At 41.4% G+C, this 19,522-nt stretch overlaps 1 protein-coding gene across 2 annotated transcripts in view; it reads right to left on the bottom strand.

The window, feature by feature from the left end:
• The window catches only part of LOC146775837 (NACHT, LRR and PYD domains-containing protein 12-like), a 984,872-nt gene that overhangs the window by 659,591 nt on the left and 305,759 nt on the right, over nt 1–19,522 (bottom strand). Inside the window, exon 3 of one of the 2 annotated variants that reach the window (XM_085639880.1) lies at nt 17,380–17,549. In XM_085639880.1, coding sequence (XP_085496006.1) covers nt 17,380–17,549 — 170 coding nt within the window. The remainder of the gene's footprint in view (nt 1–17,379; nt 17,550–19,522) is intronic. The other variant, XM_085639881.1, reaches the window with a different exon arrangement.

Here is a 19,522-nt window from a genome sequence, read left to right as displayed (position 1 = left end):
TGCTTTTATACTGTGTTATGTCCTGCTGCATGTGCTTTTATAGTTGCAAAAACTGAATAAAGTATGTGAAAGCAGAGTTTGCCATGTAGTCAACATGGCCCAGATTTACAAACTTTTTGTGCTGGGTCTACATCACAAAAGTAATGCAACCCAGTGCAGAAAGTTGCCTGAAAGTAACACAAAGCGGCACTTTGCATCAAGGGTGCGTTCCATGGGTGGTAATGGGCATTCCAATGCTGCCACCATTGATTTCTGATTCAAAGCCCTATTTACTAACAACAACAGACAGGGTCTTTGCGCCCAAAAAAATAACGCCACTTTGAAGCAGGAATTAATGGGAGAAATGCATTTATTTCTCTTAATTTTTCCCAATATGGATGTGTACTGTACTGCACAGCACACATCTAGTGTAGCAAAATATTTAAAGTTTAGCTAGACATAGTATTTTGTGCTGGAAGGTTACTCTTTCAGTAAAAAACCTGTGCTAGACCTTGTGCACACACCCTTTCACTACAGTGCACAGGTGTGTGCATGGTGCTAGGCAGCTTCAGTCTGCGCCAGTGCTAGGGAGAGAGCAGACTAGTGCCATAGGTCTGTAAATATGGCGCTTTCTTTCTCACTCCCTGTCAGGCAATGCAGCACAGCAACCTTGGGTGTTGGACTGTGTTCCATGACATCTTCCTAAATCTAGGCCCACGTTGTTTGGCCCTGCTTGTCAAACATTTTCGTTTTTCAACTACAAACTCCCAAAGCTAGAGATTGTTTTGGAAAAAAATCTAATGGCTCCGACATTGGATGGAATATTTGATCTTCCTTGCACAGCAGTTCTGAGTAGGGAAATCTAGTGACTGTCCCTCTGTAAATAGTGTTTATGATCTATCAACCCTAAGGCAGATGGAGTGCCAGGTCAAGGGTTTCCACTAGAAGAGTCAGCTGGGGCTCAGCATTGGGCTGACCACCTCTAAATGAAGCTGAGAAACCACAGTTTGGTCAGAAAGGTAAACCAACAGTTTATGGGGGTTACCACCAAACAGTCAATGTCCCCCTAAGTTTACTGGATACGGCCCATAAAAAATTATCATAAACTACTGGATTATCCGTTTTTGGCAAATACCGGTTATTATGATTCTGAGATACAAAACACAATAGTGGGACCAGGTGAACAAGAAAAAAATGGCAGACATTTATAAGAACTCTGCATTTGTGGTTTATAAAGTATAGAACGTGAGACTTATTGGAATCTATGTTGATATCAGGCATAGAAGTTTGTTTACAAACCATATATTTTGCCAACCCCTGGTGAGTGAGATTGGCACCTTGCAAGAGTGATGTATGTATCTCGTTTGCATTCTCTTGTGCTCAGAACACTACATCATGAAAAATCAAAACGTACATTAAAGCCAGAAAATTCAATAGTGCCACACACAACTTTTTTTGCTGAATATAGATGTCATGGAAAATTGCAATGTATATGCCAAAGACTCCTCACTAAGGGCTTAATTAAGATGTCTGTCGGATCGCCGCTGACAGACCGTTGGTGGTGGTCCATCCGACATCTGAGGCTGTGGTCCGACTGCCGCAAAATGATGCAGTCGGTTGGAGCTCAGGGGTCAAAGGGACCGACCGACGTCTCCAACAGGCTCAAAGAGCCCATCGCAGCGTTGGTTAGATAATCCCTAAAATAGAGGCCTCTAAATGGCGGTCTGATCACCATGTAAGGGCAGACGGAAAGGGACTTTGGGGGCCCCTAGCAGGGTCCCCATCCCCTGTGGCCATCAGCTATGGGGTCAGGTGGGCACATATGGTGCCCGCCAAGCTTCCATGCACTGAGTGCCAGGCACCACATGGTGCCTGGTACAGGGTGCATGGATGTTTGTAAACATCTCTTTTTCTATTGCAGCTTGTGCTGCAGCCATTTTCCGGGTCACAGCACAAGCTGCAATAGAAACAGGGATGTGTACAACTGTCTGCCGAGCAGTCATATCCTAATTGGGCTTTCAGGACCGCCGATTCCTTGTCAGAGGGTCCATGCCAGAAATGATGGTGGTCGGACGCTTGTCCGACTGCCATCGTAATGAGGCCCTAAATATTACCAAAAAATAAGATATACACATATGCACTAAATTGTTCATTCACAGAGCAAAATAAGTTGCACTTGACATAACTAGAGATATGAATATTTGTTATTGGAATTAACTTTCTATTACTGATTATATTTGAAAATTGATATTATAAACTGGTGTTGTGTATGAATTGCTGTAATTTACTTTCTTTGGAATCTGACCTTTAATGTTATTATACATGAACTGAACTGACATTTGTTTCAATTTAATTAATCTTCGTCATACATATGACTGATAAAGAGTTAATATAAATATATAAAACAGACACATAAAATGCATATTATTATCATCATGTAATACAAATGATTTGAAAAAGTTTTACACCAAGTTTTATAACGTAAATTTGTGGTTCTTAACCTTTTGACTTTTATGGACCCCCACGTAATCATTACTGGAAGCTGGGGACCAACGAAGAATCATTATTGAAATCTGCAAACTCCCACTAAGTCAATATAAGAAGTCGGGGACCCAGGTCGAAGCATTTTTGTTGATTTCAGCCACAAAACAATACACAAAGAATACAGAAACACCTTAAATCAAATAAATACACTAATGAAATATTTTATTAAATTCACACACAAAATATTTTTTTTAAATATAAATCTTAATTTTAATGGGAAGGATAGAGCTTTTATTAATTCAGTTGAGGTCAGTCATTATCCATACTATATTCTGTCTCACAAATTTGCACTGCTCCTGCAAATAAATCTGAGGGCACTAGTTTAAGTTTTAACCTCTAATTTCAAATTTCTTAACATTTACAGAGCGTTTTAAAATTTTTCATTTCACATTTTGCTTTTTTATTTATACAGACTTTATTAATCTGCTAATATTATTGAATTTTCTAAGCAGCCACGGATCCCCGTGTAGGCTTTGCGGGATTACAGGGCTCTACAGATCATAGGTTAAGAACGACTGATATAAAACATTTTCTCTGCCAATTGCTCTATTATCTAAACATAAACAATACTCAATTGCTATTTTATCTAAACATAAACAATACTCAAACGTTTACTAAATGTTTAACATACCTGCACCTTTTAAAAATTGCATTAAAGGATACAATACCACGACACAGGTGGCACATTTTATCACGGGCTATACTTCACTGCTTATTCAAGCAACATTTTTACTCAATATTGAAAGTACAATAAATTCTGCATCAGTTCTTAGGCAAATGTTTATAGCTTCTTCCACGGCTAAAATGCCTTTTAGCCTAAAAAACCGAAGTAGCCAGTATGCTTGCCTCAGTTTCGCCTTGAGTAGGTGATAGAGCACTTAGCGCTCTTAAATTTGTAGGGGTGCATCATATTCATGTACGAACTGCACTCGCATATACTAAATGTTTGAGTGAACTTTGTGCATATTAAGACGAAGTTTAAATATCATCATATGAAAATCTGTAGAATGAAATTATGACCCCATTTACAGGATTGATTAGTATTTCATACTTATTTAGAGAAATCATGTAATGTTGCACATATATAATGATTAGTAGGTAATCAAATGCACTTACTGTAATAAGATTCATATGAAGGCCTGTGTAACGAGTGCACATTGAAGAACATTCTTAGGTTACCTATAAAGATTTTATTTCTCTTCATTTGCTCTTAGGTCAGGGGATAATTAAAATTTTTGTGTGTAGAAAGTTTTCCCCCTACTGCAGGTGCAGAAATTTGACCGTGTTATTTTAGATTTAAGAAAATACATGGGAGGAGAAGAATTTCTTTGAAGAGCTCGGACAGAGAGACGGAAGGACACCTTCCGTGCCTGGTGAAACTTGGGATCCAAGGTTGGCAAACAGAGCTGTAAAATTAATTGGACTTTGTGGAACGTTACTCAAAGAAGGTGTTCACGGATAATACCATGTGACCCATTAGGGGTGTAACTTTGTCTTTTTGTATTAGGCACATGGACAGATTTGCAGGACTTCTGCTTTTGATTGAGGAAGGAGAGCATCATAGATCGAGCTGCGTAGCTTCAAGCTACTTGACCCATTTAACGTGAGTTCACTTCTTAGGAGGTCAACACGTGCTGTCACCTTTTGGGGAAAATTCTTCTGGGAAACTAGGAAGGGATGTAACTTTAGAAGTGGAGTAGGGACAGATTATTCTTTCATTCGGAAATACAAATGAAAAAGGATCTGGACGCAGTGTCTATACTCAGCTGTGTTCTGACTTTGGAATTCATTGTTCTGTGCCTATTGTGTTGTGTGAACTATAGTCGTAGACTGGGCTCTGTATTCGTTTTCATGCACCTCTACACCTTGATTTTGAGGTGTGTCTATATTCCGTTTTGTTTCTGGCTTTGTAATAAACCAACAAAATCTGAATTCAGAGTCCATAGTTATTTAGTTGAACGAGAGGGGAGATGTATAATTGGTAAATTGTTTTCTTCCCTCCACACTTCTTAGCAGGAAATACAGATGATCGGCCAGATATTCCGGAGTAAACCTAGGATATGGCATTCGGTTCCATTACTTGGTAGCAGAGGATGGTTGCCTCTACAAGTGAGGGGAGATTTTAGAAAATTTAGAATGGAAATAGACGTATAGAGCCCCAAAAGAGAGCCCATGACTGAGAGCAGAGGACGGCGGGCGTTGACGGAAGTCGGCGGAAATTGATGGTGCGGCGGAGACATTGTAGCGTGAGTATGAACAATGATGTCTGTGTTAGAGTGTGTGATATCTTGGGGAGCTGGAATGATAGTCGAATGAACGTGAGTTTATTGGTTTATTGCTCTGAACGCGTGCGGATCGGGAGGTTTTTGGAAAACGGACTCAAGAGAAGTCCAAGATCCCTGGATAGATTTGTGCTGTAATTGTCTGATCTTTGATGTGGGTGTTGTGGAGCGCTAACGACGGCTCACTTGGGCTAGGGAAGTTTGTGTGAGTTGATCTAATAGAGTCACGTGTCGAAAACCTCAGGCTAGGGGTGGACTACAACGATTTGAGTGACTGACGCAGGTCGTGGGCCACGGAGTGTGAATGTTGTTGAGTGGGTGTATACTATTGATCCTGTAGACGGTACAAAATTACATGGTTTTATGCAACTGTAAGTACTGTGGCTGCCTGATAGGTAGTTACTTGGTTTAGTAGCTTTTGGGTAATCAGTCACTTGGTTGTGTGAATGTGAGACCGAATGTACGAAGTAATATTGTGAAGGAGGGTGAACTGCTGAAGAGAGGGATTGGTGATGTCAGAGTGCGCCGTGCTGTGATAGGCTGGTTGGTGTAACGGCGCCCTGGGATTGGAGCGTTCTCTGCTAAATTTTGGAAAGAGAAAATTGTGTTTTGTAACAATTGAATTAAAAAATTAGATGTTTTAAGGTATTGTGAGACTGATGTTGGGGAGATTCAGGTGTAATGACTTGGGTAGGGGAAGAAACCCCGCCTGAGGATACCCCGGCACATTTTTTGGCAACAAATGTAGGATTGCATACAATAATGTGGCTCCAAAATTGGAATAAGATTACAGAAAAGGAAGTAGTATTGGCTTTCCCACGCTATGGGTCATTTCAATTGGATGTGTTCTATCAATTAAGGGGGGTGATGTCTTCATTAAAACCTCCACCTAGACCCACACAATTTAAGGCATTAAATGCATGGATGCGGGCAGCACTAGCTAAGCGAAGAGAAAACTCCCAGGGAAGGATGAGGAAAGTAATGAAGTTGTATCAGGATGCTAGGTGGGATGCTCAGTTTAAGAAATGGAGGGTTGATAGCAAAATTTTTACTCAATTCCTTGTCATTGATTTGACAGATAATGAACAGCCTTATGTTGAAAAGCTTAGCGAGTCACAGATCAGTAGCAAACTTGTTTGCGACAGCTAAAACAATGAATCAGTATGTTTAAAGTATTATTTCTTATAGATTTCTTAATATAGTGATTCAAATGCAATATTTATTGATTTGCCTTTTTGCTAATTCAATTTTTACTGATTCACAAATGTATACTCGCTAATCTGAGTGAGCGTTTCGGTATTTTTATGTTAAAATCATTTCCTATTTACGATTGGTCGCAAACTGTACGTTTTGCACTCATAATTTACCACTAAGTGGATGCAAATGGTAACCAGATGCAAACTATAAAACACACCCTAAATGGTTCACATCTTTTCAAAATGGCTGCTTTATATGCTGTAGTAAGGCAGAGGCACATTTTGGTTGCAATGCAGAGGAGAAGGAACAAGCAAAAGAGAATTTATAGGGTAAAGACTTCCACTTTTGACCAAACAGAGGAGGAGATTTATACAGGCTTGCTAGTTCAGTCATTTTAGATTTAATTGCAGAAATGCACCCTTTATTACAAAGAGACACATATAGAAGCCAGGTCATTTCCTCACATATTCAAGTGCTGGGCTCTTTGCATCTTTTGACATCAGGTAGCTACCAAGTCATTATGGCTGAGTTTGGAGACATTTCAAACCGTGCACTCTCTAGGGTTTTTAGGAATTTTCTGGAAGCCATGTTGATCAAAATAAATAGTTACACTGTATTTGCTCATACACCAGCGGAGCTTCTAGGCACTAAGGTTGCATTTTCGGAGTAGCACAATTACCTCAGGCAATTGGCTGCATTGACGGCACATCGAAATTGTCCCTCATCTAGGACAACATTTTTGTACCAAAATAGGAAACATTCACTCTCTTTAAATAAACAGGCGTTGTGCAGTGGCGGCTGGTGACATTTGAAAGTGGTAGGGCGTAAAATTGGTGGCGGAGCAAACGAGCCAGAGCGACCTAAGGGGGTTATGATGTTTTTCTTTAGTCGTCATCCTAATGTGGGTTCAAATTATTTGAGTAGAAATTAATTCTTATTATTAAAGTCAACACAACCACTGTGTTCCGTTTTACATTATGAGTTTGTGCTGCTGCTGCACCAGACCAAGCAGTCAGTATTAAACTATACTGCCTGCAATATAGATGACATGTGACACCTGCACTATGTAGTCCTCTTTGTCTTAGGTAACATTTACCATGCACTGCTTTACACATCACTTCTAATCCATTGTCTCTGTATAAAGTGTGTGATGCAAAGGGCTCTGAAACTCTACAGTACACAGCATTAATTAAACAAAGGAAAAGCATGTGAGATAGGGGCTATTGGGGAGTTGTGAGACACTGATGGAGCTTGGTAGTGAGGGAATCGGTGGAGAAAGAGGGATTTTTTGGGGAGGCAGGGGGCAAACAATATCGCCCCAGGAGCCACCAGCGCTAAAGCCAGCCCCGCTCCCATCCCTACAAGAACATAAGGGAATCACAGCCACGAGACACCTGCACCACTATTTCTCCAACAAACAAGCGCCCTGACACAGCACGAGAACCATAAGATTAGGAACATATAAGGATTAAACACTCAAGATATACAACTTCTTTTGACACAGTAGCCTTGATGTGACTGGATGAAGCAAACCACACACAATACCCGAGTACTCCGATTACATTAAAATAATTGAGTTATGATTCTAAAACTACACACGACTTTTAGTCTTTAGTAGTTTATAGAATCATAATTTCAGGATTCCTCCTGTCTCCCTTTGCCCTCTCCCTTCCCCTCAAGGGCCGACTTGAGCACTGGTGGCGCTTGGATCCATAAACAGGATCGTCATAAATGAATTAATGCCGGGCCTGGAAGCTCGTGAGGTGGAGAAAGATACTAGCCTCAGCCAAGAAGACACATTTACAGTTTCATGATTAAACTGAAACTGTGTTAGCAGTAGTGCTCCACTATCTCTCGAAGGTTTTTTCGAATGTTTTTGCTCCTGCACAATTAATACCATCACCACAGCAGTACAGGTAGCAACAGGTAAGAAAAGAGTAGATAGTCAGAAGAATTTGTATCCAGGTCTGGACCTTGTGTAATGTAACTGGTGCTCATGTTAGTTAGGGGCACGGACACTTGCTGCCTAATTTACATGACTAGTAAACCAAGTGGAAGCGCTCCAATACTTCGGTAGAGTTTGCGCTATAATAAAACTTCAATAGAAAGACTCTCTGTAACTCCGTGCTCTCTGGCGCCTGATCTGCAGAAAGGTAGAAATCAATTAGTTCTGGGCTGAGGCAGTTTCTCAAAATCTGAGCCAGGCACAGGTATTCAGAGTATGCCTGCACCCCACAGACTCCAACGTCGGCAGCTCTGGTTACTAAGCCAGATCTCACCCAACCAGCACGCCTGTAGGGATTTGTGGAGCTCCAAACAAAATGATATTTTGCCGTTTGGGCCCTCACCCTGAGCATCGGCTTTTCTGAGGTTACCTCTTGCACTGTGGTGCCCTACTGTGGTCTTATGTGCGACCACCCCCAGACACTGTCCCACACTGGTCCTAATGTTGCACTGGCTCTGATTGCAACATCCTCAGAACACTTTATAATAACTCACTACAACGTCTGCGTGTGCCACTCATTCCAGAAGTCGCGGGCAGCATTACGGGCGGGTGGGGTGGAGGGGTGTAATTTGAAATTGGGTCATCGCGCCGCACGGGGGGGTGGGGGGGAGGCGGAAGGGGTTTAATGGGAAAAAAAATCTAAAATAAAACTTACCGTCCCGCCGCTCCGCGCCATCTTCTGGAAGGTTTCCGACGTCCGCTCCTGACTACTGGGTTTTCGAATTCCAGGCTCGCCGGCTGCAGCTCTCCTCGCGTCATCAGGTAAGGCATCTCCCTCCCTTCCCTCCTCCAATCACAACTGGTGAAGCGACTCTGAGAGCGCCCCACCCGGGCCATTTTCTCTATGTAGGCTGCTGCATGCAGCAGCCTACATAGAGAAAATGGGAGAGTGGGCGGTCCTGCTTGAGGGCAGGGGGGAGTGGCTTGCCCACTGTTGGGCATACTGACTGTTTGGTCAGCCCCAGGGCCGGCCAAACAGTCAGTATGCACAACAGTGGCCAGGCCACTCCCCCCTGCCTTCGAGCAGGACCGCCCACCCCCAACCAGGCACTTCTGCTTTCTCGTAGTGCGAGAAGCAGAAACATAAATGGTAGTTATTACCATTTATGTTTCTGCCTTCTCGCACTGCGAGAAAGCAGTGTGGCGGCGCCCAAACGCCCCAATGGAGGAGCCGCCACTGACACTGGTGCTACCCGTTCCACTGTGTGAGCTGCGAAAATCCTAGAACTTCCCCTCTCAGGATAAATTATCTAAGTTGTAGGTGTTGCGAACAAACACATTAGAACTCTTATCACACCCTGATAGAAATTCACATAGGAAATTTTAAAGACATGCATCGGTTTGTGGTATGTGATACCAGTCCGGTAAATCTCCTGGGCAGAGATTTGTTGTGCAAAATGTATTGCACTATTTGTTGCATACCGGATGGTGTTGCAATAATGACACCAGATGAGGATGTTGAATACAAAATAATGATGGCCCAACGATAGTCAGAAGTAAGTGAATTACATTCACTACTGACGGAGAAAGATTTACCAGAAGAGTTAAAAGTTACAGTGAGAACAGATGTATGGGATTTCACAGGAAGAGAGATTGAATTAATGAGAAATGTGGACCCCATTCAGGTGATAGTGAAGGATGGAGCAGTGTATCCCAATACTCCTCAGTACAAAATGAGTCCAGAAGTAATTGCTGGAGTCTCGCCTATGATTGATCAGATGATTGAACAAGGAATTCTAAAAGAAATATTGAGCAGTACTTGTAATTCGCACATTATTGGTATCAAACAGCCTAACAGAAAATTTAGAATAGTACAGGATTCGAGCAAAGTAAATAAAATTGTTGTGCCATGTTGCCCGGTAGTACCAAACCCTGCTGTAATTTTATACCAGATTCCATGTGATGCTGAATGGTATACAGTCATTGATTTGTGTTAGGCATTCTTTTCCATCCCTTTGCATCCGGATATCCAATATTTATTTGCTTTCCGGTTCAGTAATCGTGTTTTGGCATGGTGCCAAGTTCCTCAAGGGTATACTGAAAGTCTAACAATGTTTAATCAGATCTTGAATGTTTGGAAACTCTAAAACTGCCTGGAAACTCTGTCTTGGTCCAATACATCAATGACCTATTGTTGGCATCTAATACACGAGAGGCATGTGTAACTGACTACATTGTTTTGCTAAACCATTTATCTGAAGGAGGACACAAGGTTTCACCATCAAAGTTACAGTATTGTAGACAAGAGGTTCATTACTTAGGTCATAAGATTGAAAAGGGATTGAGGAAAGTGACCGAAGAGAGAATCAGTATAATCAAGAAAATGTATCCACCTTGAAATCAGAAGGAAGTGAGGATGTTTTTGGGAATGGTTGGATATTGCAAATAGTGGATATGTGGCTTCTCATTGATTGCAAAACCTCTGCAAAGGTTGACACGAAAAGATGTGAAGGATCCGATTGTATTGGATGAAGAGAGTATGGAGTCTTTCAATAGATTGCAAAACAGTCTTTGTCAAGCACCTGATTTGGGGATGCCAGATTATTCTAAAGAATTTGCATTTTACTGTTGTGAGTGAGATGGATGTGCGCTTTCAGTCTTAACTCAGAAACATGGAATGGCAAGACATCCAGTAGCTTATTTTTACGCTACTTTAGACTCTGTGGCTGCCGCATTACTGGTTGCTTAAAAGCAGTAGCAGCCACTTGTGTGAGCTTGGAACAGAGTGAATCAATTGTGATGGGTTACCCAGTGAAAGTCTATGTGCCTCACTCTGTTGAGATACTTTTAACTGGTGCTCGGACTCAACTTATGACAAATAGTCGGCTGACTAAATATGAGAGAGTGATCCTAGGTGTTCAAAATGTGACAGTGGTAAGATGCACTACTGTGAACCCTGCCACATTATTACCAAATTCAAGAAGTAAAGAAGTGAGAGAAGAAGCAGAACATGATTGTTTGAAAGTGACGGAGCTTTGCACTAAGCCCCGCCTAGACATTGCAGATGAACTGTTGGAAGAATCTGATTGTGAATTATTTGTAGATGGATCATGTATGAGGAATGCAAAAGTTGAATTGTGTGCTAGTTATGCTGTCTGTACATTGACTGGAGCCCTGGAAGCATCATATCTAAAAGTCATAAATTCTGCCCAAGTTGCAGAGCTGGTCGCTCTTACCAGCGCTTGTAAATTGGCAAAAGGTCTAAAAGTAAACATTTTCACTGACAGTCGGTAGGGATTCGGAGTCGTACATGACTTTGGTCAGTTATGGATGCAAAGAGGATTTATGACCTCCACTGGCTCACCAATTCGAAATGGGAAAACTGTAAAGGAACTATTGGAAGCTTTGCAGTTATCAAAAAGAACTGCAGTTGTAAAATGTGCTGCACATCAATATGGAGATGACGATGTAATCAGGGGTAACAGATACACAGATCAATTGGCACGTTACTGTACTCAAAATACCCTGGCAATAAAAAGATCAATAGAGAGAGGAAATACCAAATGCCACCATATGTTCACCACCACATTTGGGACTGTGGGACGACGTGAGACAAATGCAGGAAGAAGTTAGTGACAAACAGAAGGAAGAACGGAAGAGAGCAGGTTGCAGGAAAAATGATGAAGAGATCTGGGTATACTATGAGGAAAGACCAGTATTGCCAGATTCATCGCTTTCTCATATGACCAGGATGTACCATGCGCATATTCCATCGTGATGAATCAACTACTGATTTTTCTTTAAATGTGTTTACTAAACTGTTGTATGAGTATACTAACACCATGAATGTGAGCGATTGCTATGTCTGCATGACATTAGCATAGTCTGTCTCAGAAGGTACCATCATCTGTCTTTAACATATGCTGTTTCATGTAGTGTACTTAGTAGTCTATTTTACAAGGAAGCTAAGTTGGGGTATCAATATACAGATGCAGACTTAGTATTTTCTAAAGTCCCAATTACACAAGAGCTAAACAAATGCAGGTTATATGGAAGATTTCTTCCTTATTACTAAGCCATTAGATCTAGAATATGCTTATAATAATAATTTAACTTGCGGATTGCATTATGAAGAAAAATTATTTTTGGACATGGTAGAACACAGAAGAGAAAGTTTTCAGAAGAAGGCTGATAAGCAAAAAACACAAGAACCACCTTGGGCATTTAGAGAGGGAAAATATGAAAAGAGTGAAACTTATGCTGCAATGTCCCTGGACTTGTCACAGAAAGAAACATTATGTTTGTTGAGAGCAAAGACTAACTGCAACAATTATTTTATTGCCACTAGTGAATGTGAGCATACTTTGGAACTGATCCTGTTTTCCCTGGGATTTATTATGTGTGTGGTAGGAAAGCCTATTACAGGTTTCCTGCCCACTGGTATGGGAGTTGTCTTTCCAAAGGTCTATCATATAGATAAAAAAGATCATAGCATCAATGAAATAAAGCAAGGATTAACACGTAAAAGGAGAGTAAGCTTTTTCAAAATAGTAGGTGATTTATTTTCTGCACTAATACCCTCAGTTGGGTTAGTCCTAAATTCACATAAAATTCGATAACTGTCTACAGTGGTTGATCACTTATCAAGAGATACTGCTGGTGGATTTTTAATGATTGATACCGAAATGGTGGCAAAATGATCAATGGTTTTGCAAAATCGACTTGCCCTTGACATTATTTTGGCTGTGGAACGTTAAAGATTCAACACTGTTGTACCTATATCTCTGATAAAAGTAAAGGGATAGAAGGATACATGAGGAATATTACCAAATTGCATAAAGATTTAACCCAACTGGTGGTTGACGGTGTTTGGGAGAAAGTTAGTAAGAGTATTACAGCTGTGAGAAATTGGTTTTCAATGTTTTGGAAAAGTCTTTTGGGAAAAATAGTGATACCAGTACTTTCAATAGCGATAATAATTTTAGTAACAATAACAGCGTATAAATGTTGTAAGTGCATGAAAGGAAGAAAAATTCTATTAGATACAAAGAATAAAAAGAGAGGAATAAAGAGAAAAAGAGATGAAATAGAACTAGAAGAGATAAATGAAGAGAATTATGATATAATGAAAAGACTAAATGAGAGTGCCATGAAAGGAGAGAAAGATACTAAACTCTAGATAAAATGAAAGGTGATACTCAGTATGGTGAGTATTTATGATGGCTTCCAAAGCCATCAGAGGGGGGAATTGATGGAGCGAGGATTCGCAAAAAGAAACCCACTTGTATCAAGTACCCCTGTAATACATATTCATTTCAAGTAGTAAGCATTTTAATGTGCAAACAAATATCACATGAGGGAAATTTTGTTTTGCATTATGCATGAAATTAATCTTAACATTACGTAAATAACCGATTATGGTGTGTAGAACGTGTTATGAGTGTATTGCATGGCACAATTGCATGTATATGTGGTAAAAAGCATGTCGAGTGTTGCTTTGTTATAATTACCAATGCCGCTTCCTGCTTATGCTATGCTAGGATAACTGTTAACATGTACTAGAGTTAAAGTGGGAGGTTAATAGTGAAAATGTCATTACCAAATTATTGATAAATGTCTGCTTTATGTTCTTTTAGTAAATGGATGAGTCTCCATTTTGGGTTAAGTTAGCCGAACTGTGATGTTGAAATTTGCAGCGGGTATAAACCACGTGACTGAATAGCTGAGATGCAGAGCAAGCTGAAAGAGCATGGCACGGTGAAGGACATGATGCTTGACAAACAGCCAACTTCCATGCCTCCGTGTGAAAATATGAAAATTATTAAATGTATAAAGATTTGTCCTTAGCTTGCTACTTTATCCTCATGAAAGAACAGGGATGTACACTGAATATGTGGGAACTAAACCTTAACAATGGGGTAGTCAAAGTAAGATGACCAAATGCAGGGGTGACTGTCCGCCCCTCAATATTGACCAATCCCGTAGCTAGAAGGGGTGACATTAGCAACTTTGGTGGGATGGAATCTGTATGGTGAGGGTATAAAGAATAGGATATTTAGGGGCGGCGTGTTGTGAGGGCGGCAGATGCGGCTGCTGCATTAGGCGTGAGGAGAGTGAGAGTGCGCTGCTGATTGTCAGGTTGCAGAGAGGCCTAGCTGTTCCAGTCTTATCCCTGTCCCGATCGTAAAGTCTTTGACCCCTGACTCTCTGTCTGGGGGTCCCCTGCCGCTACCTAGGCATGGGTGGTGGTTTTCCTCGTTCTTAATCTTTGAGTTGGTATCTATGATTTCTCGAAGTTATTATCTTTGTACTTTTGTCTCTTCATCTATTTTCCGAATTGAGAATTAATTAATGCATATGTCTGATGTCTCTTCATCTATCCCCTCTATGCTACATGTTTTTTTTTTAGATTGATGATTTGCTAGTTGTGTTTTAGAGTGGGTTTTCTCTCATGAGGTATTTTTAAAGACTAATCCATTTTGAGATAGATACATTTAACAAATTGCAAACTATGAGTCTGTGATTATTTGTGTCTGTTTATTATTTGAGTGACTGTTGCCTTCAATTTTTCAACTAATTGGTCCATCGACCAAGAAGATGGAAATTTGAACGTAAAGGGTTACTGTATAAATATGAACTGTTTAACTTTGATGAATTGTTAAGGAATTTGTAAACTTGACACCAGCGCAACAGGGACTTTGGGTTAATGTGAATGGGCCAAAGAAAAGAAAGAAATTGGATGTTTGTCCCTGTCCAAATTATTGGGTGCACGCTGGATCACCCTCTTACCCACCGGTTATTCTCACAACAGCTTGTGCACATTATTCTGACACCAGCATGTGTGTGTTACCTATAAACCACTTCCTTTTTCACCAAGAATAACTTCTTAATACATGATCCGAATGTTAACAAACATTTTGACTCCATATGTCAACATGTATTTAATGCACGGTTACTTAACAGTGTGTTTCTCTGAGTCTACTACCTCCCCGTCGCAGTCCTTATTTCTATGAGTGTCAGCCCTTGCCCTCAGCCTTAATTAATCAAAAACACACATACAGCTCCCATCCCTTCCCTCTACGTCACACACACATCCCGTGGGATATAAAAATACTGACTACATATCCTGAAACCCTGTAATCCAAAGACAGATTGAAGCCAAACACAGGGAGGAAGGGATGGGAACCAGAACTGTGACGGGAAGGTCGTAGACTCGGAGTAATGAAACTTACCGGTAAGTAACCAGGCATTACCTCCTCGTATGACCTCCCCATCACAGTCCTTACTTCTATGAGCTGATACCCAAGCAATAAAATCAACTTTGTACACAGCTGGTGCAGAAACAGAAATATTTAGTACAATATCTTGTGATTAGCACAACAGTAATTGTATACAGAACTCAAGACTGTATCACCAAAACTAGTACAAACATCACCGCCCACCACCAATCAGTAATGTGACAAAAAGGTTTGTGGGAAACTCCAAGTGGTGGCCCTGCAAATATCCGCCCAAGAAGCAACAACCCATCTTGTAGAGCGACCCTGAACTGAGGTCAGGCAGTGTATTGTCCCGCTAAGCCAAATGTTACAAAAAGCAAATCTACCATACGAAAAGGACTAGTTCCATTCAGATACACACAAATGGCCCACTTCCAATCTGTGCAGAAGAACTACATCTTCTGTCTGAGGCTAAAACAAAAAACAGGGTAAACCAACTCCTCCGAACAATGGAAAGGAGAAGACAACTTAAAAACATAGTTAAGATCTGGCTTCAGAACCACCCTATCCAGATAGCATTTTAAAATAGTTCCAGACACAGCAATGCTCCTAATTACCAAACTTTTCTTGCAGGGGAGATGGCCACTAGAAAAATCACTTTAAAAGTGAGAAACCGAAGGGGAAACTTCTTTCAAAGGTTCAAAAAGCACCAATCCCAAAGCCTGCAACACCAACGGTAAATCCCAACTAGGAGGTTGCAATTTTAACACTGGTTTCGTAAGAAAACAAGTCCTCAATAGCCTTGCCACCAATGGAACAAGGATCTCACACTCTGGGTCTCCAAATGCTCTAACAGCTGCCTGCTGTGGATGCAAACTGGAAACTGCCAAGCCCAAACCAAAACCATCTTTAAGAAAGGCCAAGATTTAGGCTTGTACACAGTTAAAGCTGACCAACATTACCCCGTACACCATCTTTGAAAAGAAACCCAATGCCTGGCATAAGACTCGAGTGTAGATGGTTTCCTAGATTTCTGAATAAAGACAGCAACCTCTAGAGAACAACCCAAAGCTACAAGGTTTAGCCTGTCAACAGCCGGCCCGTGAACTGAAATCTGGTTAGACCCTCCTGAGCCAGACTGGGAAAGCTCAGTGGACACGGACAAAGTGTAATCACCCAACATGGTAATATTGACAACTGCAACCACAGAGGGAACTAAGGCCTCCTGCTCCAGCCCGAAACCTCCAGAATCACTGAAGCTTTGTCCCATTTGATTTTAATCAGAACCCTATGAATCAATGCAATTGAAGGAAAAGCATACATCAACCTCTCCCCCCAGTAAAATGACATTGCATCCACCTTCCAAGCCCTGCTCCATGGACTCAAAGAGCAACATTTGTCCCTCAACGCATTCTCTTGAGTTGTGAATAGAGCCACTTCTGGAACTCCAAACCTTTTTATCAAGACTCCAAACACTCCCTTCTCTAAAGCCAACCCAGACAGGGAAGTAAAACTCCTGCTCAAGTGGCTGCATCTCTGTTTAGCACCCCAGAAAGATGAACTGGCCTCAGAGACAACAGATTCAGTTGTGCCGACTGGAAAATCTGCATAGCTAACGCATTCAAAGACGCCATTCTGTCACTCCCCTTATGAATTATATAGCATACCACCACTGTGTTGTCTGTCCCAACAACGCTTCCTGTTGCAACACCACCAGAACAGAATGAATCAGTGCTAACTGCATCGCCTTCAATACCCTCCACCTGGAAGAACTTTGAGCCTCTTGTGCTGACCAGATTCTCTGAACTGAGTCTTGAGCTATTAGTGCCCCCCCAACCCAGCTCGCTGGCATCCGTTGTCAAGATCACACTCTGCTGGTTCACAAACGGAAAACTCTTCTTCAGATTCCAACATCCAACCACCAATTCATCACATGTGAGATGTCCTGACCCACTGGAATCATCTGCGGAAAAAAACAGGATTTCCGGATATAAGGTCAGTGTTTTTATATCCCACAGGACATGGGCGTGGCCTAGAGGGAAGGGATGGGAGCTGTATGTGTGTTTTTGTTTTTGCTTGATGAAGACTGCGGGGAGAAGTTGACACTCATAGAAGTAAGGATTGTGACTGGGAGGTCAGGCGAGGAGGTAATGTGACTTAATGTAGAATGTACATTTTTTCGATTTTGTTTTCGTGAACAATTCGAGAGCAGTACCTGAGCCTCCTCTGCAGTGATGGCTTTTCTGTAGCAAAGTTCACCCAGAACAGTGTAGAGGTCGATGGTCTCAATTACGTAGACAATGTCAGGCCGAAAGTACTCACATAATCTTCTGAGTTCGCTCCCTGAATATTTGGACAACTTCGAATGAAATTCCTGGATGTCGCCTGGGGAAGTAATCACATTTGTCATTATTCAGCAGCTAACCATTTTATTATTTAAGAGTTAAATTCGTAACTGCACATTAATCATGTAGTATATTACAGCTTATTTATTATACAAGAGACTATTAAAGGAGATGGGCATTTCACTGTACAGAAGACTGCAGTAAACGGCAGGCGGCTTTAGCATACAGGGAACAACAACTCCATTACAACCGAAAATACTTACCTCAATATATAAGAGAGATAATGGGAGCTAACTGTTTACTTGCTAGAAGCAAATTAATTAACACATTCTAATTTAATCAGTTATTCTATTAATTATGTACACCTTTAGCACTCACATAATTAAACACAAACACTGTCATTAAAATAAAGTTTCAACATTTTCAACATTTTGATATGGCACGTAGGCCCTGAATACAAGTTGTACGGCACTCACGGTGCTAACTCTGCCCCTGTAAATGCTCGTACCAGGCAAAAACACCCCAAAGGTATCGCGCAATTACGAATGAGACCCCATAGAATGGGGAAGAACTCTGCAGACCAGTTTCTACCAGACCTAAAGACGTATGTTATCCCCAATTCTTGGAGTTTACTACTTCCATTTACTACCTGCTCTTACTGAGCAGGTGCTAAATCGGAACAGAGACTTCTAGGCGTGGCGGGCCGCGGGGGCGGACGCAAGCAGTGGGGAAGGCTAAAGAGGTTAGAGAAAAAAGGGGCTGGAAGGAGCAGGGCCTGTTCCCTGCTAGCAAAGTAGGAGGTCAGGCAGTACCTGGGGGACAAAGCCTAACTTCTAGTGCAGCTGAAGTCCAAAGTTATTTTACTAGTCAGTAAATGTATTCCGGTTTTCCCACCCTGGGAATAGCAGATGGGAAAACACTAAGCCATTCGTGATCAGGCAGAGGGGAATATGTCATACCTGAATGCCACTCCGCCTGACTCATAGTGAGTGCCTCACAAGTTTAAAATTCAATCACTTGAAAAACAAGCATTGGCATAGCCAATAGGTCTCGCCTTTGGGAGCTTATAAGTGTTTAGCCAGAGTTATTGGCTTTGCCAATGTCTTTTAGTTATGTTGTAGAGCAGCGAGACTGCAGTGCAGCATGTTGAAATGTTGCCAAGAGAGCTCCTTTGGTAGGAAGAAGAACTCCGATACTTAGGTAGGAAAGGCTCACTGCCACCACTCAAGGGGTGGGGGGATGACTCAGGCTTAGAAGGCTAGGATTCAGGCTAGGAAGGGTGCCTTTCAGGGTCCACAACAGATAGCAGAGATTTGTCCAGTAAGGGTTGTGCTTAGTAGACACAACAAAACTCCTGGCTAGGCCAAAGTGGAACCTCACCAATGTCAAAGGAGGGTAGGTTCCTAGCTAGGAATTGTTTCTGACAATAAGCTGCAGCAGTGTAACTTCTGGACAAAACTTGACACACAAATTAAGCACAGTCCTGACTAAGAAGGATCCCCTCACGCTGCTCCAAAAGAGCCCATTGGTAGCTAATGTTCTATTTTAGCAGCCTTCTATTTTTCAGGAAGAACTTTCTTCAATTGCCCAGGACAGGCACATTGGAGGTACCAAAAGAAGTGGTGCTCCGAGCCAGCAAGTATTATTCCTAACTGCCCAATGCCCAGAGGCAAAAACCCACGTGGCCATGAGATAGGGTGACCCAAACCATGAGTCCTTCCAAAAACATAGAAGTAGGACTACAATTGGTGCGGCCCAGGATTGAAGAATGACTTAACTGATAGCATTGATTAATATTGAAAGCACAGATAAGCACTAAAGGGAATTAAATGCTACATTTAAACACTGGACTGCCGGTATTAAGTAAATCGAGGTCTGTTTGGGACTGCTACTTAATTCTGCTCTGAAACACATTAGAACGTGTCTCCCTCTTTGTACCGTCAACCCTCTCTAAAAACGTATTTTTAGCTAAATGTAAAAAAAAAAAAAAATGACAGCCCAATTGTAGTATAC

Source organism: Triturus cristatus, chromosome 12 (genome assembly GCF_964204655.1).
Source record: "Triturus cristatus chromosome 12, aTriCri1.1, whole genome shotgun sequence".
Lineage (NCBI taxonomy): Eukaryota > Metazoa > Chordata > Amphibia > Caudata > Salamandridae > Triturus > Triturus cristatus.
The sequence above is the reverse complement of the archived record's forward strand: the minus strand, read 5'-3'. Positions and strand labels throughout refer to the sequence as shown.